At 45.9% G+C, this 24,713-nt stretch overlaps 1 protein-coding gene across 1 annotated transcript in view; it reads left to right on the top strand.

Annotated features, from left to right (window-relative positions):
• Window positions 1-24,713, top strand: part of WASF3 (WASP family member 3) — a 70,936-nt gene that overhangs the window by 17,205 nt on the left and 29,018 nt on the right. Inside the window, 1 exon segment of the mRNA XM_077745419.1 lies at window positions 12,605-12,747. Within this exon segment, the coding sequence (XP_077601545.1) occupies window positions 12,615-12,747 (133 nt within the window). The 5' untranslated portion in view covers window positions 12,605-12,614.

Below are 24,713 nucleotides of genomic sequence, written 5' to 3'. Positions count from 1 at the left end.
AGCTGCGCTTAAATTTAATTTCTCAGGTATGAGAACTACCTATAATGCAGTGCCAGTCACACTGGGTGTGCCACGTATATGCCTGTGTCTCTCACTAAGCGATTCATTTTTTGAGGAAAGGGATCTTGTCTTATTTTTGTCTGTTCTTTTTATTTCCGCTGGCTAAAGGACCATAGAAATGCACTAAGCGTTTGGAGAGCGGATGACTCCAGCAGGTGGTTTCTGAGAGCCAGCCCAACATCTAACTGAAAGGACGAAACCAAGCGTATCAGAGCTGGAGGGAATAGGCAGAGCGGCTCTGTTTTTTCTAAGAGGAAACTGAGGTGTCGCCCCCCGCCCCCCGATTATGAAACCTGCACAGGGTCATGCCGTGTTGGTGGCGGAACCAGGCCTGGAAGCCAGGTCCCCGAGTTCCTAATCCAGTGCTGCTTTCTCCGTACCTTCCTGTGTCTCCTCATTCGGAAACTCACAGCCCGTGTCCTAAATAGCAAACTGTAGTCCTTTATCCCAGTGGGAGGCTGTTGATGGAATCTTACACTGCGTCCCCCAGCCCTCGTCACCCCACCCCGTCCCAGCTTGGAGCTGCAGTTGAGCTAAAAGAGGAGGTGAGGCAGAGTAGCTCTGGAAGTCAAGGTCACAGGCTGGGAGTTGAGGAATCCGAGGCTCTTCCTTCGGCTGTGGCACATATCTTCTGGGGAGTGTCAGCAGGCCGGCAGCGCGCCGTGAAGCGAGGCCACCCAGGCCTGGCCCTTGCCCCTCAGACTAGACCGGGCCTGGTATGAAGTGTGGAAGGAAGTCCTAGCCAGGGCTTGGCAGCAGCACGTCCGGCGGTTCTGTAGGAGCGTGGAGATGGGAGCACTTCTGCTCGGATCACTCTGGAGCACAGAATTCAGGCATCCAAGGGAGCGCGATTCAAAAGGCAGCCGTCTGCAGCAAGCACACGTTGAGTTTGGGGTGTGCAATAGCGTCTCTGCAGTGTGATGGGGTTCCGCCCTGCGCTGCACTGATGGCCTGGCAGCCATGCGGCCATCGGAGCAGAGGTTGCCCGCGCGTCCAGAAGAGAAAAGACAGAATCATGAACACTGCCAAGTTCTGCAGGCTGTGCGTGCGCTCAGGACTCAGGATCGTCTTTGTGGCCGCAGAGCGGAGATGGGGACCCATCACACAGTCTGTCGGTTCGGTTTTGTACACTTGGCTCTAAGTGTCAGCAGTACAGTTTTTAAATGTGTCCTAAAGACTTAACACGGTTACTAGACTCTGCATCTGGTCAATCCTTCCTACGATTGTGGAATAAGCTGGGGGATGATCACAGTTGTGGGCTTCAGTTTAATTTATGCTACCCGCAGCTGACCACCCCGTGCCTGAAAGCTATTATCCACACCCCTGTAGCAGTGTTACTCCTTTCGTTCCAAAAGAGTTTGCTCACTTTGGGGTCTGTGCACCCAGATACTTGGGGTACACTCAGATGTTCGCTCTGCAGGAATGTCAGTGTGCCTTCTTTTCCCTTCGTGAATCTAGCTAGCAGTTTCAGGTCTTAACAAAAGAGGAAGCTGATCTGTCCGTACCATGCTGACAGAGTTTCTCTTCCACTTAGGAGAGAAAAAGTTGGAAGTGATCATTGCTTCCATCAGTAAAAAGGAGAAGCCAGGTGATCTGGCTCTGATAAATAGAAATAAATGGTGGAAGCTGGTTCGTGTTTTGTAGAGCAAGGAGGGCGGAGCAGGTTCACCACCATCGAAGTGGCTAAAATGAGCTCCTGGAGGTTGAATGTGAGTTAACACATCAGTTCACAATAACCAGGAGCCCAGATACGAGGGGGTTCACGCTCACAAGCCCTCGCCTGCAGGCCTCCACCAGGCGCTGGTAAGAACGGAGAGTGGCAAGCGGGACGAGACAGGACCCCTCTGGTGGTGCTGCCATGCGGAGATGCTCGTACTGGGGGACTGGTAGGCGGTAAGGTCTGCCCTTCGGCGGCTCCTCTCCTTTGACACAGACGTCGAGAGGGCAGCAAAGCCCCCGGGACCCAGGGAGGTATGCACAGCCAGATGAAGAAGTACGTGGGATGAGGTCTCGAAGGGCCCCAAGCACAAGAGCTTCTGACCCCACCGAGCTGGGGGTTGCCACCCTCCTGCTGTGTGGTTGTGCGCACCGACCTGGGAGATCTCCACAGCCCGTGCCTCGGGGATTTTTAATGAGGCCTCATCACATAAGCCTGACTGATACTCCCTCCCTCCATTTCCAGTCCCTGTACCTTCTCTGGAGAGTAGGAGGGTAGTGTGTAGGCTGAAAGTTCCAAGCTTCTAATTGTGGTTTGGTCTTTCTGGTGAAAATTTTCTGGTGTAAATATTACAAATGGAGGTGCAGAGATAATCGTGGAATAATAACTTTATCAAAAGACAAAAAGAAGAAGCCTAAATCTTGGCAACCCAAATTTCTGTACCCATCAAAAATATCTTTAAAAAAATAGCGTCCATTTAAAGACTTTTTAAGACAAACAGAAGCCGAAGGGATTTTTTTTCCAGATGAGCACTGTAAGAAATGCTGAAAGAAGTTTGGCGGTTTGGATCTTCACAGAGAAATGAATAGACCCTGATATGGTGAAAAATGAGGGTGAACATAAACATCGTATCAGCATTGGAGAAAGAAAATAAAAATGCACTCTTCCGAGGTTACAGCCAGCGTTCACACACTATGCATGATGTATTTTAGTAGGAGTTGAAGGTAGACTGTGATTAAACATACATCATAAGATATAGGAAAACCACTTTAAAAAGGTTAAAAGAAAAGTGAATAAAAGCCAGTTATGAAGATAAGCCATCATGAAAATACTTATTAGAAGACCGAGGCAAAATGGAGCAGAGGGCAGATGGGAGATGTAGAGGACCATTGGCAAGATGGAAGGCTTAAATTCTCCCTTGATGTTAATGTATCAACATTACATCAAATGTATATGATCTAAACAGACCAATTTAAAAGACAGAAATTGCCAGATTGGATGAAAAAGCAAGACCAAACTTTATGCTGTCTTAAATCTACTTTAAAGACACAGAAAGGGTAAAATTGAAAGGAAGAACTTATATTGCATAAACACTGATCAAAAAAGGTATGACTGAAGTCGACTTCGGGAAAGTGATTAAACTCGGGGGTAAATGGGACATTACATAAGGAGAGTGGGCTTATTTCAGCAGGAAGATGACGTAATCTGAAATGTGTGTGTAGACTCAACAGCAGACCCTCAGAATACGTAAAAACTGGTAGAACTCAAGGGAGAAACGGACAAATCTGCTATTGCGGACAGCCTCACACCTTCTCTCAGTGATTCATGAAGGAATATACTAAGAAATAGTTAAGAAAATAAGAGATCACAATATTGTCGTCAGTCATCACAGCTGAACACACCTCTGTTGGACATACATGTGGAATGCACATTGAGACAAACCATGCTTTGGGCCATAAGACAAATCTCAACCAATTGAGACAAGTTCAGACAAATCATGTCTTCTGAATCCAGTGAAATTAAACTAAAAATCAGCAACAGTGAGTGATCTGGAAAGATCCACCAGTGACAAATCGCCAAGATGATTGCTCACCCCAGCTGGTTTGGTGTGGATGGGAACGGTTTAGAAAAGGGACACTGAGAACTTCACACCGTTTTAAACATTTGTTGAATTGCTTTTGTAACCTTTTTAGAGAAGACACTCCAACTAATCATTCTATAGGAAAACTTAAGAGTTTTAGTATATGAAATTTTATTTTATTTATTTTTTTAAATGTTTATTTTTGAGAGAGAGAGAGCATGAACAGGGGAAGGGCAGAGAGAGAGACACACACAGAATTTGGAGCAGGATCCAGGCTCTGTCTGAGCTGTCAGCACAGAGCCCGACACTGGGCTCGAACTCATGAGCTCTGAGATCATGACCTGAGCCAAAGTTGGATGTTTAACCAACTGAGCCACCCAGGCGCCCCAGGGTATGGAATGTTAAAAAGAGGTTAGATAAGTTAGTGGAAGAGAGAAAAGTTGCCTCTATGTAGAAGGCACACTGCTATGACTTGAAATTCGTTAATCATTTGACTTTAGTTAGACGATTACTACTCCAGGAAGTTAAATGCCAGTGTTCGGACAGTCAGCCGCCATAGTAAGTAAATTTGCAGGAGGAATTCAGGTGAAGGTTAACTGTACACTAAATAAAATTAGAGGGAAAATAGTATCTTAGGAATGAATGTTGTATTAATATTAACATTTAATAATGCCATCAGTACGTTAGTTTTTGTTTGCCCAGCACACATTTTCATGTGAGCCTCTCAGCTATAAGGAAGGCAGGGAAAGTTTGATCACACACAGGACTCAGGGTTAATTCATTAATATAATCCATAAGTTGGATTAGAGTGTTATGTTTTTGCTCTATAGTCAGCACTGTCTTCCGCATTGTTCCCCATTTTATCCGTATCATTCTCGGCTGGTGACCGATCCTTTTCAGTTTTTCACTATACCTCGTCAGTAGTTGCTGTGTGTCACTGTTTATTGTTCCAGATTTGAGGACCACATTGGGGAGGGTTAAAGGAGCAGTGAAACGTGATGTGACACAGTGATCGAGAGGCAGGGGCTGAAGAGAGTCCTCACAAGCCACATATAGGAAGTGAAATTAGCCATTTGAGTTTCTGTGGGCACGTACAGATGCTGGATAAAGTAGAAGTGCATGTGTGTCTGAATTTGTGTGTGTGTGTTTTAAAAAAAACCCTTGCCATGCTGGAAGGAACACATTGGCAGCCTGTCCTTGGGTGCTAGAGGCGAAGGGGGTGGAGCGGGTAAGGACACTGGAACAGATGCTGGAGGCTGGGTTCTAATGCTGCCCATGGTAAGGAAATGCGTCTCGGGCCAGCCTGACGCAGCAGGCTGGAGCTGAAGCCTCAGAACGAACATTGTCATTTTCAGAGGGTTGTCAGATCCCCTAAACATTGGACGGAAGAACTGCTCACCAACCTGGAGAAATGGCTTGCCATCTGCCTGGGGCTCCAGAAATCAGAACAAACCCCACGCTCTCGGTGAGAAATTAGAACCCCACGGTCTCTGTTGAAGCAAACACAGGATTGCTGTGTCAGGAAGCTCTCCTGAAACGAGGCGCAGAGAACAAACCCCCACCGTGAGAAACAAGTTAACAATGAGATAGAGCCTCCAGGACACCAGCAGGTGCGACGTACACGCCTGCGTGCATGCACGTTGCGTTAGCACACGAAGTAAGGTAGGAAGTTACTGGATCCTCCCAGAAGCAGACAACAAGATTGGCGTCTGCGGCTCCCACGCCCTTTGAGTAAACACAGCCTTTCCTCTGGGTCGCAGTCAGCTTCCTCTGCCTCAGGGGACTCCTTTTCACTTTCTGGTCCCTGGCCCAGTGAGTCCAGAGTACCCTCCAGAGCCAGAACTTGCAGTTCGCTGGGACCTTGACCACGCCCCTGCCACGAATGAGCCCTTCTGGGGCCGGGGACCCCAGCCCTCCAGAGTCCAGTGGCGTGAGGGTGGCCGGGGAGAACCCCTCAGTGGGCTCTTGGCAGTGATGGTAAGTGGGGGGTAAGAGGTAACTGCTTCCACCTCTTGGCCTCTAAGCCTGGGTGCCCTGCTTAGGGCCACGGTGCGGTAAAGAGAGGTCTTTGGCGTCACAGACACCGCGTCGTGAAGCGTGGCGCCCGTCCTTTCAGACTCCGCTGAGCTGGTGCGCCCGCGTGCTCTGAGAAGGCTGCCCCGGCGCTCGGGGCCATCTGCGTCTGGATGGTGAGCTGGGTGGTCCGTCTGGTGAGCTGGGGCCACTCCCGAGCCTCCCCGCTGCGGAGCGGGGCCGCTGGTCAGATGCGGTGACAGATGGGGTCCCAACAGGCACGTTCTGACGCTGCGGCCCGTGGATCTTGCCTCGTGTGTACTCAGTGCCCCCCACCCCCGTCTGCTGCATGTACAGTCGGCGTTTCGCCGGAGGCACAGGGCACGGAGAGCACCAGCAGCTGTGGGGGTGACTTGGCGGTCTGGACTTCCTGCTCGTGGGAGTCGCCGGTGCCTCCCACGCTGGCTCGCTCTGGGCCGTGCTGCTTCCAGCGGGGGGACTGGTCGACCTGCAATCCCAGCTCATGTGGGGGAGCCCTGGGTGCTCGCGCCCTTGCTGCGCTCCATGATCTCTGCACACACCAAGAGCTCTGTGCAAAGGGTGCTTCGTGCTTGGCCGCGATGGCCCGGCCTTGCTTCGGACCCCAGGGCCGTGCATTCTCCCCCCGCCCCCGGCGCCTCCCAGGGGCTCCGTACTGCAGCTGCACCCATTGCAGACGCAGTGTACCATCCAGGGTCACTGGATCCTACGGCCCCAGCATCCGGGCTGTTTGTGCCCAGCCCGGCCCCGCTGCAGAGGCTTTTCTTGCTCTGGGCCACACTCAGAGGGGGCAGCCGCTGTGCCACCTGGCCTGTGGGCCCCCAGGACCCAGCCTACTAGGCGCCGTGCGTCCTTCTCTGTGGACGTGTCTTTTACTTGGGAGGGGCTATCCCAGCATGCCCTTGCCTGCCACGCCCCCTGAAGCTTCACCCGGGTCACCACATCCAGAACCTTCCCAGAGTTTGTCTTCCACGCTCCCGAGGCTCGTGTCTTACCTCTGGGGCGTGGCTGCCCACCGCGCGTGTCCTCGCCAGTCTGCGTGATGTCAGTCTCCCCCCGGGGCCGGCACTGGCTCCCCGCTTGGCATCCAGGCAGGGACGCGTGCGCACGTGGCCACCTGCCAGCCCGCGGGGGCGAGGCCTGTGCGGCGTCTTGCGGGCCGGCGGTGGGCGGACCACTTCTGGAGGGTCCTGGTGGGTGGGGGGAGTGTCTGGAGCCAGCGTCCTCGTGGGCATCCGTCAGAAGTCCCTGTTCCGGGTCTCAGGGTCCCTGAAGACCTGCGTAATAATAGAGTGCTCTTGTGAGCTCCGTAGCTGTCACAGTTAAGTCCCCAGCTCCATTGCAGGTCACGGGGAGGACCAGTTTGCCCCCACCAGGAAGGCTCCCCATCTTCTCACGTAGCCATTAACTGCTTGTTAACGGCCTTCAGTGCCTCATTACCCTTACGCAGGCCATCCGTGCAGGCTAGCGGCAGTGAGCCGTCTCTGCTGTTTCTGTAGGTGTGTTTAGCTTCGTTATCTCCCAAAGGTCTGCATTATCACTCCTGGCATGGCATTTCCCTCCGCCGGGATGGGTTCCAGGTCACTTAGGGCTCACGTCTGTAGCAGGTGAACAATCGTCTTTCCGCAGGACCGTTCATACCTGCCCTTCCAACGTGGCCTCCTCACCACCCGCACAGTGCTCTGTGCACAAGGCCCGTGTCCCTGGGTTACTACCCGCGTTCTTAAACCGCTCCCAGAGCTGCTCGTATTCGTCCGGGTCCTCGAGAGAAAGCCATCGAGCTGGGGCCATACCTGCGAGGAGTTGGTTAGGGCAGCTGCCGGTGTGGAAGGAAAGGGAGGAAGCGAGAAAAGGCTGGAAAAGCCATCAAACCGCGATGCAAGCCTGACCCCCGGTGAATGGGGGAGGGCTGCGTGGAAGTGTCCTCTCCTCGTTGTCCATGCGGCTGAGGGGGATTGGGCAAAGCCTTGGGGTGTCCTTGTCCGCCTCTTGTCTTTCCCAGCCTGTCTGTCACTTCATTCTCATTTCTTCGCGGTGACTGTGCCCGTCTCCTTTCCTGTGGTGGAGGAGTTTCCTGTGTCTGCTGTTCGAGAGAGCAGAGCTGGGTGTGGGGGTCCCACTTGCGAATTCCCAGGGAAGGCCTCTGGCCTGGTTTCAGCCGTGTCTGGAATCTAGTTCACGGTTATGTGAACCAGGTTGTCTCTCTCTAAATTGAAACAGTTCCCAGAAAGGTTGGACGAACTACGGGTTTAATAGCAATACCTTATGTAACCTCTGATGGTCCATAAACGTTTGATTAGTGATCTTTGATTCTTTTCCTCAGCACACAGAATGACTTTGAGGAATGCTCTGGATGCACCGTAGTTCCCCAGTGAAGGACTCGAGAGCATACTTAAGTGATTTGTTGGTGACTAATTGGGTTAGTTCATTACGTGTCTGAATGAGTGACCCCACATTTTCTCCTTTACCCTGCTGTTCAATTTATTCGAAACTGGATTAGTGTCAGATGAAATAAAGGGGAAAAATACATGTGGTAAAGCACTTCACACCGGATCGGAAAGTCCTGAAAGTCATTGCTGGGCAATTAGAACTTTCGGGAGGAGCTACAGAACAATTTTTCTGGAGTTGAGGAGAGAGTAGCACGGCCTCCCTCTGGCGTATCATTTGTGTTTAGACAAGTGTGGGAGTGACAGAGAGATGCCTCATGAGGGTGAGAAATGAAGGCTGGGATTAATTAGGGCTGAGATACTGGAAAAACAACAGATGCCAAGGAGAAGGCCAAACAGACGTGTCTGTCTACACATGTGGGTGTGTAACCAGCAGAGAGGTTTTCGATGCTCGGGTTGTGTTGGGGACTATACAAGGTGGTGTGGGAAACACAGACTTGTAGACTCCGTCCCTGAATTCAGAAAGCTTATAGTCCACTTCGGGAGGAAGTCCTAGCCTGGTACCAGGCACGTAGACTTCTGCGTTTCCCTTGGAATGGTAAGCGGGGCTGCAGATGAATAACTTCCACGTTGCCTCCTTGGAATCCTTCTCAGACTTCCCTATTGTCTTAAAATATAGTTTGCTAACAGAAAAGGTGATGTATAGTGTGGCCAAAAGATCGGGAGATGATACCGTAAGATAAATGGTACAGATCCGAAGATGAGGGGTACACCGCATCATGAGGGGACCATGTGGGGAAGTCTGGGCTTGGGGGCTACCTGGAGACAGCGGCACAGGAAACTGACACCAAGAGCCTTTCTTGTGGTTTCTTTGGGAAAGGACAGAGAAGGCGGGCTAAGCGGGTTTGGGATTGGCTACTTCGAGTAACTTCAGCAGGCTTTGGGGCATAATGTACCTGGTTGTCTGGTACCTGGTCCTGGGGTGATTGGGGCGGATGGTCGGTGGCATGGGGTGTGAGAACAGATAGAGGAGGTGTGAGCTATGGTTGGTAGGTTTGCACACGAGAGGCCAGCCCCTGGGTGAGTTTACTAGTTCTAGGACGAGGCTCACCCCCTGAAGGGCCAGTCCCTCCAGGGACCTCCATCTGGCTCCAAGATGTCAAAGCAGAATGCAGAAACAAAAAATGTGGTTACTACACCCATTTAGAGTTCAGCTTTCTTCCTTGGTGTCCTAATAACGGCTTCTAGGTGAGCCCTTTCCACGGGTTTGCCAAGTTCCCATGGAGCCTCCCAGGACTCACCATGTTAAGGCAACAAACAGTTCTCTGTATGAACACAAGAGGGGGCTGTCTTAAATATGAAACTGAAGGCCTTCGGCAGGGGTGTGTGGGGTAGCAGAGCAGGCCGTGAGCCCCTCTACCTGAGAACGTCAGGAGAACCGTGTGCGCGTGTCTGAGGTTCACTGTGTGGCAAACAGCCCGCTGGTTGCCCCCACGTATGCCCTGATGAACGTCAGGCGTATCTGATACCGGGGAGCTCCCCAGCCCAGGAAGAGAGGGGACGTAGGTATTAACTAGCTGTGGCCACGTTTCGGACAAGCTGGCGGCACCTCTGTGAGAAATTATGTAAAAGCGAGTTCATGCTTGGGCCAGTTTCACAGATCGGCGTCGCAAGCCGACTGCACAGATTCTTCTAGAACATCCAGTTTGCTAGCTTACCTGAGCCGTCTTTAGAAGCTTTTACCACCACATCCCTCTCCACCCCCCACCCCCTGATCGCTCCGTGCTTCCTGATGGAGATCACGGGTTTTGCTGCTTAATTTCCTTCTCGCTTTCAGTAGTTTTCTTTCCCACACACTGTACTTTTATTAAGCTTATTAATGATTTTTCTTTTTTCCCCTTCTGATGAATTCTGGTTCATCTTCTTGTGATTCATGACCATCCTGTCCTGTCGGTCTTAGGTGGTTCCAGAAAGAAATGACAGCTCACAGTAAACCTTCTCTTTTTCCCTTGAGACTTGTAGACAGATCTAGAATTTTTGTATTTTAGCATTCCTTCCTTGAGCGTGTATGTCTTCTTTCACATAAGTTTTATACAAATATTGTTAATTTCTGTGGTTCAGCCTTATCGTCAGTCAACTGTTCCTTTTTTAGTATAATAGAAATAAGAATTAACATTATAACAACATATATGATATTAAATTAATAATCAGTCATATTTCTTTAGTGCTACTATATTTCAGGCTGTTCTAAATGATTAATATATGTGATAGTTCATTAGATTCTCACTCTCTAGGGTAGGTACTCCTGTTATCCCCATTTTACAGGGAGGAAACAGAGGCACCGAGAGGTGAAGGGATGTGCTTGTAGGCAGTGTGCCTACGTCAATGGGTGAAGTAGTGTTTGAATCTGAAAATGGGGTCAGTATGTTGAGCCACCACCTTCATGGAAATAAGGCAGAAATAGTCAATAAAACATCGGGTAACTGAACAGAACTTTTCCTTTTTAGCTCTACCCCCTTTCGGCCTTCCTTCTCTTCATTTCGCACATTACCACAGGACCCTTGTTCACCCTTCATATTCAGGTCAGCAAATCCCGTCCAGCGTCCATGGGAGGCTGCTCGTGACTGTAGACAACTGGGCACCTGCCCCCACAAATGGTTTTCTAACCCCAAGTTCATGAACCAGTGTGGTTGGATCAATGCCTCTCTTCTTGTAGAATAGAGCTTCAATGAGAAGGGGGGGGTCCTTGCCTGTTTTCACTCCCCACTGAATCCTTGTCATCTACACCGCCGGGTATGTTGTAGGTACTCTGTATTAGATACATGAGCAAAGGTCTTAAAGAAAGGGGGAAGAAAGGCAAAGATTTATTAGATGCTTAGCACATTCCAGGTTCTTTGGGTACCATGTTCCATTCAGTTGTTGTACCAGTGGGAGATAAGTTTCACACGGCGTAACAGAAAACCCAGCTACGGTGGTTTAAACAAATAGGATATTTTTTGTCTCACGTAGCAGGAATTCCAGAGTGGCATTTCAGGGCCGGTTTGACTGCTGACCAGCGTCCTCGGCTCTTGTGTTTCTGTTCCTAATAAGTTGGGCAGTATGATAACCTTGTCAAAGTAACAGTTCTGTCCCAGTCCCTGGATTTTCGACTGTTGTATGAGCAGTAGATTGGTTGTATAAGTGGTAGTTTGAAACTCCATATACCTCCTTAGCCAAAAAGGGGAGATTTTATGTTATTTATAATGTACTTTCTTTTTTTAATATTTTATTTACTTTTGAGAGAGAGAGAGAGAGACCGCGTGAGCAGGGGAGGGTCAGAGAGAGAGGGAGACACAGAATCTGAAGCAGGCTCCAGGCTCTGAACTAGCTGTCAGCACAGAGCCTGATGCAGGGCTCGAACCCACAAACCGTGAGATCATGACCTGAACCAAAGTCGGACGCTTAACCGACTGAGCCACCCAGGCGCCCCTATGTTATTTATAAAGTACTTTTTGAGGACAGAAGTGAAAAGGCTTCCCAGGACCTTGGGGAAGGCTTTCATGAAGTGTCTGGTCATCCTTCACTGTGCGTTCTTATGTCTGGGGCATTAAAACCCGTGTGGAAATTGTGTGGGAAGAAATTATTGGTGACCGTAACTGTAGGGTGACCTGGTTGGCATCTTCCATAGCGGGGAGCTCTGGCTCAGTGTCCAGATTTGTAGATCTTTCCTCCTCCAATAGTCCCAGGGAGGGCTATCCCGGTCTCTTTGGGTGGGAGTGAAAACCAGGCTGCCGGGGCTCTGGGAGCCGAGTGGAGAAGCCAGTTGGGGAATGAGGGTGTGGGGAGCAACCCTGTCTTACACTCAGTGTAGACTTTGATTTAATACCCCTGGTCTCTGTGCATTTCTTACTCCGACCTTTAGCTATGCTTCGTGTCTCAAGTCCAAATCCCGGAATTCACGAGAAAGTAAAACTTGCTGGGTAGGGTGGAGTGGGGGCAGCCCAGGAAGGGAGAAGGAATTTGTAAATGGATTTTTAAAAGCTAGCCCTCCTGTTTTCATATTCGTTCCTGTAGATCCTTGTAGTACATCTAGTTCATTAGCTTGTCGCACCTGGGGATCCATCCACCCTGCTCCCCTCTCCCCCCACCTCTGCCCATGTCATGGATACATGACACATTCTGTTGGGGAAGGTGGGCAGGTGGGTTCACTTCCTTTCTCCCTCCCACTTGCCTCCGGGATGTGGCTTTTTCTGTGTCTTAATCTCATTAGGCTCTGTCCAGTTTGGGGCTACTGTGTCCTTTCCTGCCCCAGGAAAGTACTTCTGGGCTTCTGCCTTTTTCTCCCATCATTTTAGTAGAGAAGGGAGGGAAAGTAAAAATGCATGTCTTCAGTCGTTCATACTTGACTGGAAATCTTGCTTACATTCTCTTTCTCTAAAAGTAGGGCTGTACACTATGTATGTCTTTGAAATCGATATACTTTAATATGATTAATTCACCCTCTGTTGTGTATTTCACTGACTCTTCACGCAGAAAGGAAAATGCAAACTCTAAATTTGTTAAAATGTGAATGTGAGCTTTTAAAAAAACTGTCTTTCTGATTTTCAGATTGTGAGCCATGCCTTTGGTGAAGAGGAACATTGAACCCCGGCACTTGTGCGGGGGAGCCCTGCCGGAAGGGATTACCAGTGAACTTGAATGTGTCACCAACAGCACTCTTGCTGCTATCATACGTCAGCTGAGCAGTCTAAGTAAGTCCTCTTACGTCTACAACACTTCTTTCTGGTTCCCAGTGCCACGTTATTAACCTTGACACCAGCAGATTGGTTTCAGGTCAGTTGTTAGTTTTGTCCAAAGAGACCGCAGCTTTGAAGGAAAGAGCCCACCTCCCTCCTGATTTTCCCAGAGTGAAATAACTTATAGGTCTTTTTTTTTTTTAATTTTTTAAACTGTTTGTTTATTTTTGAGAGACAGAGAGAGACAGAGCACAAACAGGGGAGGGCAGAGAGAGGGAGACACAGAATCCAAAGCAGGCTCCAGGCTCTGAGCTGTCAGCACAGAGCCCGACACAGGGGTCTCGAACTCACGAACTGTGAGATCATGACCTGAGCCGAAGTCAGAAACTTAACTGACTGAGCCACCCAGGTGCCCCAATAACTCAGTGGTCTTAAGATACCAACTTTATATGCTAAAGACATAAAGTTCAAATTGGCCAATTTACAGATTGTTAGAGAAGACCAAATTGTGGATTCAAAGTAGTGTCGATTTTTAAAAGCTTATTAAATGAGGATAAAATGATTGGTACTTAAAAAAAACCTGTGAATTACTTTGTTAAGCTTGGACAGGACTCATTTTCTTTTTAAGAGGATAAATTGAAAACTTGTTAACACTCATAACATGCCTGGCATAGAGTAGGTGCTCAAGCATTATTTGATTAAGTAGTATTCCAAATGAATTGAAGATCGAAGCCCCAAAATAGTGAGATTTGCTGACTTTTACTGACTAAAATGCAGGTACCAAGTTCCAAATTGAGGTGAGTAGATAAACTGATTGTTGCATATACAGTACTGTGTATATATTACACACATAGGTTATGTGAACACAAGCAAGTATAAAGCAGAAAGGACTTTCTATTATTTTAAGTTTGAATATGGATGTGAACTGCCCAGGAAATAGTTCATTTCTTAAGACTCAGATATTCATGAAAATGCATCTTCCTTCAAAGCTTTTTGAAGTCAGAATGTTTTCCCTCTAACTTTTACATTTATGTCATGATCTTGTGTTATCACTTGTCCCACTCCTTTTGGGTTTAGATGGTTTACACTGAATTTGGGTGACAGGTTTTCACAGCAAAATTTTCCAGAAGCGCTGTTAATGATTAGAAAATCCTCCATGATTTCACATGCTGGTAGGCTCAAGCACAGAAATACGTTTTTAAAAAACATGCAGGTACTTTCTGGGGTGCCTTGGTGGCTCAGTTGATTAAGCATCTGACTCTTGATTTCGGCTCAGGTCATCTTGTGGTTCATGGGTTCGAGCCCTGTGTCCGGCTCTGCACTGACAGGGCATAACCTGCTTGGGACTTTCTCTCTCTCTCTCTCTCTCCCTCCCTCTCTGTGCCCCTCCCCCACTGGTGCTTCCTCTCTCTCTGTCTCTCTGTCTCTCTCTTTCTCTCTGTGCCCCTCCCCCACTGGTGCTTCCTCTCTCTCTGTCTCTCTCTGTCTCTCTGTCTCTCTCTCTCTGTGCCCCTCCCCCACTGGTGCTTGTTCTCTGTCTCTTTCTGTCTCTGTCTCTCTGTCTCTCTCCCCACTCCCCTGCTGGTGCTCACTCATGCTCTCTCTCTCTCTCAAAATGAATAAAAAAATAAAAACATTCAAGTAATTTTATTTAACGTTTGAAGAAGAAACAGTCTGGAGAAGTATTTTTTCTTTAAAAGAATCGTACTGTGTTGTTCTGTTTTTAATATATCTATAATCATTGGCAGAGGCAAAAGTAATTTGAAAATTACTTGAAATCTGTTTTAAAATAGATTCTTTTCTGGGATCTAAACTACTTGCAATTGATTTTGAGTAGTGGTTTTTGATACAATGTATAAATTGGTATAATTATTGGAAAATAGCTGGTAAATTATTGGAGGGTAAAAGTCTTTCTGTTTGAGTTCATAATATTTTTTTAAGAACACTTTGGTCTCTTGTTTTTATGGCTGAAATGTCTGTTGATGTAAAGTATAAAAGATGGAAACCAGCATCCGTGGCTAAAGTTTTCGTAGTCAGGCTCTATCTCCTGCTGTAGTAACACTCAGCATAGTGTTAGACCGGCTGTGTTTACGGAGCCTGTAAGTAAACCCCACACATCACATGTCCTGTTCCGCGTAGTCTGCTCGTGGTGGGCAGAATGATAATGGCCCCTCTGAAGATGTCCATGTCTCCATCCTTGGGACCTGTGGATACGCTGTGTGACGGGACAGGGACATGAAGGGTGCTGATCTTAAGAGAAAGGGGTTAACTTGGATTGTCCAGCGCTGTCCCAGGGTTCCTGTCCATGCGGAAGGGAGGAGGTAGAAGGAGCCCGCATCAGAGTGATGTCACGTGAGAAAGACCGAATCAGCCGTCGCTGGCTTTGCAGCTGGCAGAGGGGGCCATTAGCTGCGGAACGGAGGCCGCTTTTGGAAGGTGGGAAAGACAAGGAGATAGATTCTCCTGTGGGGCCTCTGGGATGAACATAGCTCTCCTGAAACCTTGACTTAGCCCAGTGAAATCCGTTTCAGACTTCCGACCTCTAATACCGTGAGATACGTAATGTGTGTTGTTTTAAGCCACTAAACGTGTGGTCGTTTGCTACCACAGGAGAAGCAGCAATAGGAAAGTAATGCCCCAGCCAGCCTTGGTTTCCCTGCATCTGCCTAATCCACGCTCGCTTCACGAGTGGACCAGGGACGGGCACCGGCCTCAAGGACAGTGAGCCTTAGTCAGGCTGCCCCACTGCGTCTCCACTGTCCTGCTAGACTCGCCTGGGGAGCTGGGGGTCCCTCCAGAGAGGATCACTGCACTGTGCCCTAGAAATGTGATCTAGAGAATCAGCACGCATCTGGACTGAAAAGATGAGCCGGGTCAGTCCTGTGCTTGCAGGAAGTTTGAACTAAGAAACGCAGTGAGCTTGCTCGTTTGTTACGGGCTCTGATGCTGACATGTCCCCCAGGACTGAAGGAGTGAAGGCCACCTGCACGCGGAAGCTGGAGTCGCGGGCAGAGTTTAAGAGAAGACAGAGGAAGCCGGCTGGGAAAGGAAGGCAAAAGAACGTGCAGAGAGAAACAGGAGCTGACCGTGTGGGAGACCACGGGACGCAGCAGGGCTGCTCTCCCTCCCGTTCAGGGGCGGTGCTCCCACAGCAGACCTCACCCCTACCTTCCCCTTCCTCCTGCGATCCGCGCTCGCAGCCCAACGAGACTTGCAGAAAGGGGACTGTCGTGATCCGTACGCCAAGGATGTAATTGTAGGAAACTAACACACCTACTCACTTACTGGCAGTAGAATAGCACACTGTTGGTTACCAGTAGATTCTTCACAAGTGATTATTCACTCAGTACCCATCTAGGTGCAGCGTACAGCAAATAACATAAAATTGGTATCTCCTTAGAATTTAAAAAGCATATATCATTGACATCGATATGGTCCTGGAATAGGAAATATACGCACTTACTGTGACGTGCGCTAGCACTCACACGTGTAATACACAACGGCTCCATTTTGGGTGAATCTTCAGGTGTTGTGGGGGCTTTCCCCTGCGTCGAAATATACTACAGGAGATATTTGGGGATCTCATTTTTTATGATCTAAAATTGCTAGGAAGAATCAGAATTTCAAAATTACGTTTTTATATCATTTTCTAAGACTGTCATCATTCATCAGGTATTTTTAAAGTGAAGTTTTAGGACTGCGTGCATCTGTCATATTAAAAGTCTTCTAGGGGCACCTGGGTGGCTTAGTTGGTTAAGCGTCCGACTTTCACTTAGGTCATGATCTCGCAGTTCGTGGGTTCGAGCCCCACGTCGGGCTCTGTGCTGACAGCTCAGAGCCTGGAGCCTGCTTTGGATTCTGTGTCTCCCTCTGTCTCTGCCCCTCTCCCGCTCATGCTCTGTCTCTGTCTGTCTCTCAATGATAAATAAATGTTAAAAAAATTTGTCCAGGCCCTGACTTACCAGGTCATTCTGATAGTCATCACATCGCTGGGGTGGTTCAGTGCCATGCAGATATAACTGACTTTGCATAATCAAGGAAAGAATGTGGTCCTAGATCCCAAATAGACCTCAGAAGTCCCTGTAACTCTGCCTAACTTTTGGGAAATCTCTAGGTTTTTACCAAGTACCATGTTCCCATTACATCCAAATGAAACACTTGACTTTAAAAGGTGAAGAAATTTTGTCAGCATTAGATTTTTTACCAGGTTTTTCAGGGAATTGAAATCTTTTCAGTGAGAAAATATTGATTATTGTAATGAGTTTAAGAACAGTCACAGAAATGAAAGAGCAGATTTGTAACTTGAATAGCCTTACAGTTACAAGATCAAAGCTTTCTCCAATACAATAAAAAATTAGTCTAGTAATTTTCAGATTTTTTTTTTCTTTTGTGTGTTCCTGACTTCTCATAGGAGTGATCTGGGGAAAGTGGGAGGAGACAGGGAAGCCATTTTTTTAAAAACCGTTTTGGTTAATAGTGTGTTACTTGGTTTTCTAACTATGGAATATTGACTTTTTTTTCTTCGAATAATGACAGTTTAATGTAGCAATTAAATCAGAGCTTTTTCATCATTTTCCTTGATTAATAATCTGAATACTCTGGTTCCTGTCAGCTAGTTGCTCAATTAAAATCACAGTATCTTGCAATCAAATTCCTACTGACATTATAATGTAATTTTAATACAATTTGCATTAAAAAGGACTGGAAACTTAGGACATTTGTGCCAAGGATGGCATAAATCCTCTTTAATACCTCGAGGCTGTTTTTTACTAGTTTTCTCTTCGTTCTTATGATAATGGTGGTCTTCATTTTCCCATCTTATGAAGGCTCACAAGATACCTGATCCCTTTGGATCAGACCTTTACTGCAGCCCCCCATCCCAAGGTTTTTGCTTGTATTAGGGGCATTAATGAGATAATACAGAGAACTTACAGAGCACAGGAAAACACATAGGAAAATAATTGCAAGATTTTCATAATCAGAGAAGATAATCGGTAATGCTTTGTATATACATAAAAATGATATCTTATTATACATGTTGTTTTGTAGCCTGTACTCACTTAATATATAATAAGCATCTTTGTTGACTCTTCTAGGACATAGTTTTTAATAGCTAGAGATTATTATATTGATATACCATAATTATTTAACTACTTTTCTAGTGTCGGACATAGAAGTTGTTTCTTTGTTGAGGGGTGATCCTATTATAAATTCTCGTATAAACCAATATATACATCTCTGGTTATTTTTGGTATTTTAAGAAAATTCTGAGACTCCATTAATTTTAAATATACCTGTCCTTTAAAAAATTATTACAAAATCGGGCACCTGCGTGAGTGGCTTCGTCAGTTGGGCATCTGACTTTGGCTCAGGTCATGATCTCACAGCTCGTGAGTTCGAGCCCTGCGTTGGGCTGTGTGCTGACAGCTCAGAGGCTGGAGCCTGCTTTGGATTCTGTGTCTCACTCTCTCCCTCTCTCTCTCTCTCTCTCTGTCTGTCCCTACCCTGTTCGTGCTCTTTCTCTCTCACAAATAAATAAACATTAAGAAATAAATTAAAAAAATAAAAAATTATTACAAAATCAGTTTTTCTGTTTACTTTCCATGTTTCAGGTAATTGCATGAATGCAAAAGGAGGTCTGTTTTCTTCTCAAAGATTTTAATAAATTAATATTTTTACTAATATTCCTTATGATACATATTGTTTCATTTCAAACCAAATGCTAGATCAACATAAAAATACTACCTTAATAGGAGGGAGGGTGCGTCTCAGTGTCTCAGTCGGTTAGGTGTCTGACTTTGGCTCTGGTCATGATCTCATAGTTTGTGAATTTGAGCCCTGCATGGCACTCTGCGCTTACAGCTCAGGGCCTGGAGTCCGCTTCAGATTCATTCTCTCTCTCTCTCTCTCTAATATAAATAAATAAATGTAAAAAAAGATTTTAAAAACCTCTACATTAAGGGATTGTTCAAATTTGGTTTATCTAATCAGATCTAAAATTTGGAGTTAGATTATTTGATTATATTAAGTGCAGTTCTGCTCAAAATAGACACCTAATATTTTGAAGGCATGCACTGAATAGATTTCCAAGATGTTTCTAGGGGGATTTTGGGGAGGAGTGGGAGATTTACAAATGCAGTATGTGCAGGAAATAGATCACGTGTACATTTCCATGCAGTTTAAAGGCTAGGGTTAAAAGGGTGTGTTAGGAGAAAACGTATAGCTGTGTCTGGATACAAGTTGACTGAAAGAAACAGCAAGAATTTTAAAAATTGTAATGCTTCAAACTGAGATAAATGTTTGCATTTCTTGTGGACTAAAGTAGAAAGCCAGTGAAGGGAGGTGAGTAATGTATACTTAGGGAACTATGGGGTAAAAGCCCCCCGTCAGCAAATTGGAGGCAAGGATAAGAGCCCCCTCTCCTGAAAGGCAGGATTGTTGGGGATTCAAGCACTTTCCGGACCCATCATTTGACCTGAAATATCAGAAGTACTTCCTTACAGGCATTATAGATGTAATTATGACTTAGATTGTTTTTTATTTCTTCTTTTCCTAGATGGACCTCTACATGGCAGAATTTAGATGTAGAATAATTCCTAAGAGCACAAGTTGGAGAGTCAGCCAAATCTGAATGTTTAGTCCTGTCTATCATTGACCTTCTCTGTTTTGTCATCTGTATCCTTCCTATTATAGGAATCTATAGGATCTATAGAATCTATAGGAATCTATAGGATCTATAGAATCTATAGGAATCTATAGATCTATAGGATCTATAAATCATATAGGCTTATGTGATTTATAGATATTTTTCTTTTCCTTCCTTCTGAGAGAGAGTGCCGAGGAGTGGGGGTGGGGTGGGGGGGAGCCTCAAGCAGGCTCCATGCACAGTGCAGAGCCTGATGTGGGGTTTGATCCCATGATGCCCAGGATCATGGTCTGAGCTGAAACGGAGTGGGACGCTCAACTGACTGAGCCACCCAGGCGTCCCTAGATGTTCCTCTAATTGTTTTGATTTACACTGTGACTAAAGCAGACCATCTGAAAACTTTGAGGGAAGATTTTAAACATTTTTAATGTTTAAATTTTACTAAAATTTTCCTATGCTCACTCCCAGATTAGGAACGTGATTGTTACTGTCAGCAGCCTAAAGTAGCATTCTTCTATAAAGCATGCCCTTTCCGGAGACTCAACATTCTCTACCTCAGTTTCTACTATTCTTCTACATGCCTTGTCCAGTGAAAAAATAAAATGTAAGACCTGCAGAAAAGGAGAAAAATTTGACTTCGTAATTAAGAGAAAAAGCAATTGGTGGCAGCAGGACCCACAGGTGACCCCAATGTATGAGCTGATAAATACTACGAAAAATATATTGAAGGGGACTTCGAGTTTCCAATCTGGCGTTTAAGGAGCTTGGAAATGATTCCCGGTCATACCGCAAGAAGAAAACTGAACAAATTGAAAACCCAGAAGCTTTTTCTTAGACCTGTCAGAGAACTGAGGTCACAGTTCAAACCACTGCCCCCACATCTGGGGAGACTGGTGAATTGTGGGGGGCTCAGTGAGAACAAGGGTGACAGTTAAAAGCTCTAGGGGATCCATTCTTAGTGGGGCTCCCACACTTCTGGGAGTTTTCTGTCAGGAGCCCTATTAGGTTCTCACATTAAGTATCAGAAAGATCTCCTTGAACTTCCATGGAGGGGAAAAGCAACCATTTTAGAGTACAGCCAGAGCATTCTGGTTTTTTCTGCCCTCAAAGGAAACTGTTTCACAGAGCCTGAAGAAGATGGGTTTTACCAGGGCTTAACCCACCTGGGGGAAAGGAAGTACTTACTGCAGCCCCTTCTCACCTTCCTTTCTCATCTAAGGGGGAGGGGAGTGCGACCCAGGGGCCTGGCACTGAAAGACTGAGACCAGATCCTAGGGCTGCCATGGACAGACGAAGGGATAGGAAGATGTGGAATATACGTGTATACAATGGGATATTCTTCAGCAAGGAAAAGGAAGGAAATCCTGCCATTTGGAACATGGCTGGACCTAGGAGACTTCATGGTAACTGAAATGAGCCGTGCAGAGAATACTGTATGATCTCAATTATGTGTGGACTCCTAAAAAAAAAAAAAAAAAGTTGAACTCCTAAACACAAAATGCAGGATGGTTGTTACCAGGTGAGGGGTGTGGGGAAGGGGAAACGGGCAGATGCTGGTCAGAAGGTACAAACCTTAACATTTAGTTATAAGATGAGTAAGTTCCAGGAATCTCATGTACGGCACGGGAACCATAATTAGAAATACTGTATTGTATATCTGAAATTTGCTAAAGGAATAGATCGTAAGGGTTCTCACCAAAAGAAAAAAAAAGGTATGCAAGGTGATGGTGTTTTAACTAGTTGTGGTAATCATTTCACCAAATATATGCATGTCAAATCATAATGCACACTGTAAGTATATGTACAGTTTTGTCGGTTATATATCAGTAAAGCTGAGAAAAAAAGGTTATAGTGTAAGGCCACAAGTCTAAACGCGTCTAAACCAAACTGACTCCATGACAGGCTTTAAGTTTCCCCTCTAAACTAGAAGGCCTGAGTTTCAGCTTCCCTGAAACTATCAGGCAGTTACACATTGCCCAAGGCAGGAGAAACCACCCTTGCAGCACCCAATCAGGAAAGGCCAGCGACCACCCTCCACATTACTAAGGGAGAGGCCTGGAGATAGAAACTATAGATAGGACCCTGTTACCTAATGTTAAAGTTAACCTGTTAGTCGCCGAACAAGACCCTAGGCTCGCTCTGTGATTGGTTGAATTTAAAGGTACTCTAAATGTTGTAATTGGATCCCGCCAAAAGTAACGAATACTCTAGACAATGTGTATGGTCAAACCCGCTGTCAATGATGTTGAATAATTATGATTGGATCACTGCTCCCATGTCACAACTTATGTAACGCCCCCGTCTCAAACCCCATAAAAACCCTACTCTGCCCTTGTTCGGGGCTCTCAGCTTGGATTCATTGCGTTGGTGAGGTCTGGGAGCCCGAGCTTAAGCCCGTAATAAAGCCCTTTGCCTTTGCATACATGACTCGGACTCCTTGGTGGTCTTGGGATTTTGGGGAGATCGTGATCTGGGCATAACAATAGGACTCTAGAACACTTTCCCACACCTTCCCAGCACCTTACCAAAGGCCTTTGTATTCCAGTTCCTTTTACCCTGTATAGATGTCTGGCTTTCAACAAAAAAATTAAAAGATAAAAAAACACAATTTGAAGAGGCAGAGTAAGTGTCAGAACCAAAGTCAGACATGGTAGGGATGTTGTAATTAGCAGACCAGAAATTTAAAACAGCTGATTAATATGTCAAGGATAAAAAGTAGACAACATTCAAAAACAGATGGGTCCTGTCAGCACAGAGATTGAAATTAGAAGAAAGAGATACAAAAATACATTGAAGGACAGAATAAAAAATTAGGTGAATGGCATGCATGAAGAAATAGGGAATTTCTTTTTTTAATTTTTTTAATGCTTTGTTTTTGAGAGAGAGAGAGACAGCGTGAGCAGGGAAGGGTCAAAGAGAGAGGGAGACACAGAATCCAAAGCAGGCTTCAGGCTCTGAGCTGCTAGCTGACAGCTTGTCAGCACAGAGCCCAATGCAGGGCTCGAACCCATCAACTGTGAGATCATGACCTGAGCCAAAGTCGGAAGCTTAGCTGACTGAGCCACCCAGGAGCCCCAGGGAATTTCTTTTTTAAAAAAAATTTTTAATGTTTATTTTTGAGAGAGAGCACGAGTGGGGAGGGTCAGAGAGAGAAGGAGACACAGAATCCTAAGAAGGCTCCAGGGTCCGAGCTGTCAGCACAGAGCCTGACACAGGGCTCGAACTCACGAACCGTGAGATCATGACCTGAGCCAAAGTCAGACTCTTAACTGACTGAGCCACCCAGGCGCCCCAGAAATAGGGAATTTCAACATAGAAATGGAAACTGTAGAGAAAATAAAGAAAAAGAACTGAAAATGCCAGGATCAGAAATGAATCACTTGATTTATTTGATGAATCACCATTCACTTGATGGTCCTCCCTGCAGAATGGACACAGCAGAAGTGGCTTGGGAACAACCCAGTAGAAATTAATCAAACTCATTCATAAGAGAAACCGAATGACTGAAGGAAAAAAAAAAAAGGCCAGAACAACCAAAATGTGGGCTAATCTCAGAGGGTCTGATACATATGTAATTGGAGTCCCAGGAGAGGAGAGAGCAAAAATAAGGTAGAAGAAATAACAGATGAGCAGTTTTGAATATTGATGGTAGAGATCAACCAACAGGTTCAAGAAGCTCAGCAAATTTGCGGAAGTGTAAATTACACAAAATCCCATTTAGTCATATCCTAGGAATATTGCTGGAAAAACAGAAGTAAAGAGAAAATCATAAGCAACAGGAAAAAAGCACATTACACATAGGGCAGGCACAGTGTTAAGAATGACGGCTGATTCTCATCAGACACAAGACCAGAAAGACCAGAAATGAAATATGAATGAAATGAAGTGACATGGAAATGAAATAGACATATTTTATTTAGACAGAATCTGAGAGCATTCATCATCAGTGTATCTCCATTACCAAAAAATGCTAGAAAAACTCTTTAGGCTAAATGAAAACGATACCAGATGGTAGCCTGGATGTGCAAGAAGGAATAAAGATCAACAGAAGAAGTAAATATGGGACTAAAGAAAAACGGGCATTTAAAATGATATATTTATATCTATTTGCTTAGAGGCTGTTGACTGCTTAAAGTTGATTGTAGAGTTTGTACCCTAATGTGACATTGAAACAGTTGGCAGTAAGAGCTATAAGGGTAGAAATGGGGACATGGAATTATATTATTGTGTTTTACATTGGTCTTGAAATAATGTATTATTTGAAAGTACATGATGATGAGTTTAGGATGTGCATTTTAATTTCCAGTAACCTCTGGAATAACACATAGAGGAGACAGAATGGAACCCAAAGATAATCATTTGGTTTTCCCGGAAGAAGACAGGAAGGGAAGAAGAAAGGAACAGAGAACAGAAAGGACAATTGGAAAGCCAGTACCCAAGTGACAGAATTACAACCAGCAGTATCAAGGGGCCCCTGGGTGGTTCAGTTGAGCGTCTGATGCTTGATTTTGGCCCAGGTCATGATCCCAGAGTCATGGGTTTGAGCCCCGTGTTGGGCTCTGCACTGAGCGTGGAGCCTGGTTAAGAGTCTCCCTCTCTCTCCCTCTCTCTCCCCTTCTCAATGTCTCTCTCCCCCCTCTCCCCCTCTCTCCCTCCCGCCTACCCCCTCCACTGTTTGCATTTTCTCCCTCTCTGTTTAAAATGTATATACCTATATAGATGGTTTGAACAACACTACTAACCAATCCAATAAAATCAACCTTTATAGAAAGAACACTAAACTCCCAAATTAAAGGATACACATTCTTTTAATGTTCACATGGAATGTTCACCAAGATGAACATATGCTCAGCCATAAAATAATACATTTGAAAGATTGACATCATAAAGAGTATGGTGGTAATGAGAACAGTAATTATAATAATCTTTTAAGATAATTCTCACATATTGGAAAATGAAGCAATATCTTTTAAAATAATCCTTGGGTCAAAGAAGAAATCAAAAAGGAAATTAGAAGTGATTTCTAACGTGTGATAATGAACCGTGCATTTCTGGGATTTGTTTAAAGAAGTGCTCAGAGGGCAATCTGTACCATTAAATGCTTACGTTAGAAAAGGAGAGATTTAAAATCGTGAGCATGTTCCTCAGGTGAGCCCTCACTGTTGCTCGGCAATCCTGCTATAATTCCTTTGTTAATTAGTTTTCCTGCCTTTAGAGCGCCTCTTTCATCTCTTTCCACCTCAGACTTCTCCCTCTGAGCTGATGACTTGGTTCTGACTTCATTTGGAAAATAAAAGGAGCCAGAGGAGAACCAGACTGCCCAGAGCCCCCCCCC

The sequence above is a fragment of the Crocuta crocuta genome, unplaced genomic scaffold, assembly GCF_008692635.1.
Source record: "Crocuta crocuta isolate KB4526 unplaced genomic scaffold, BGI_CrCroc_1.0 scaffold258, whole genome shotgun sequence".
NCBI classification, from domain to species: Eukaryota; Metazoa; Chordata; class Mammalia; order Carnivora; family Hyaenidae; genus Crocuta; species Crocuta crocuta.
This window is presented reverse-complemented; position numbering and strand designations above follow the sequence as displayed.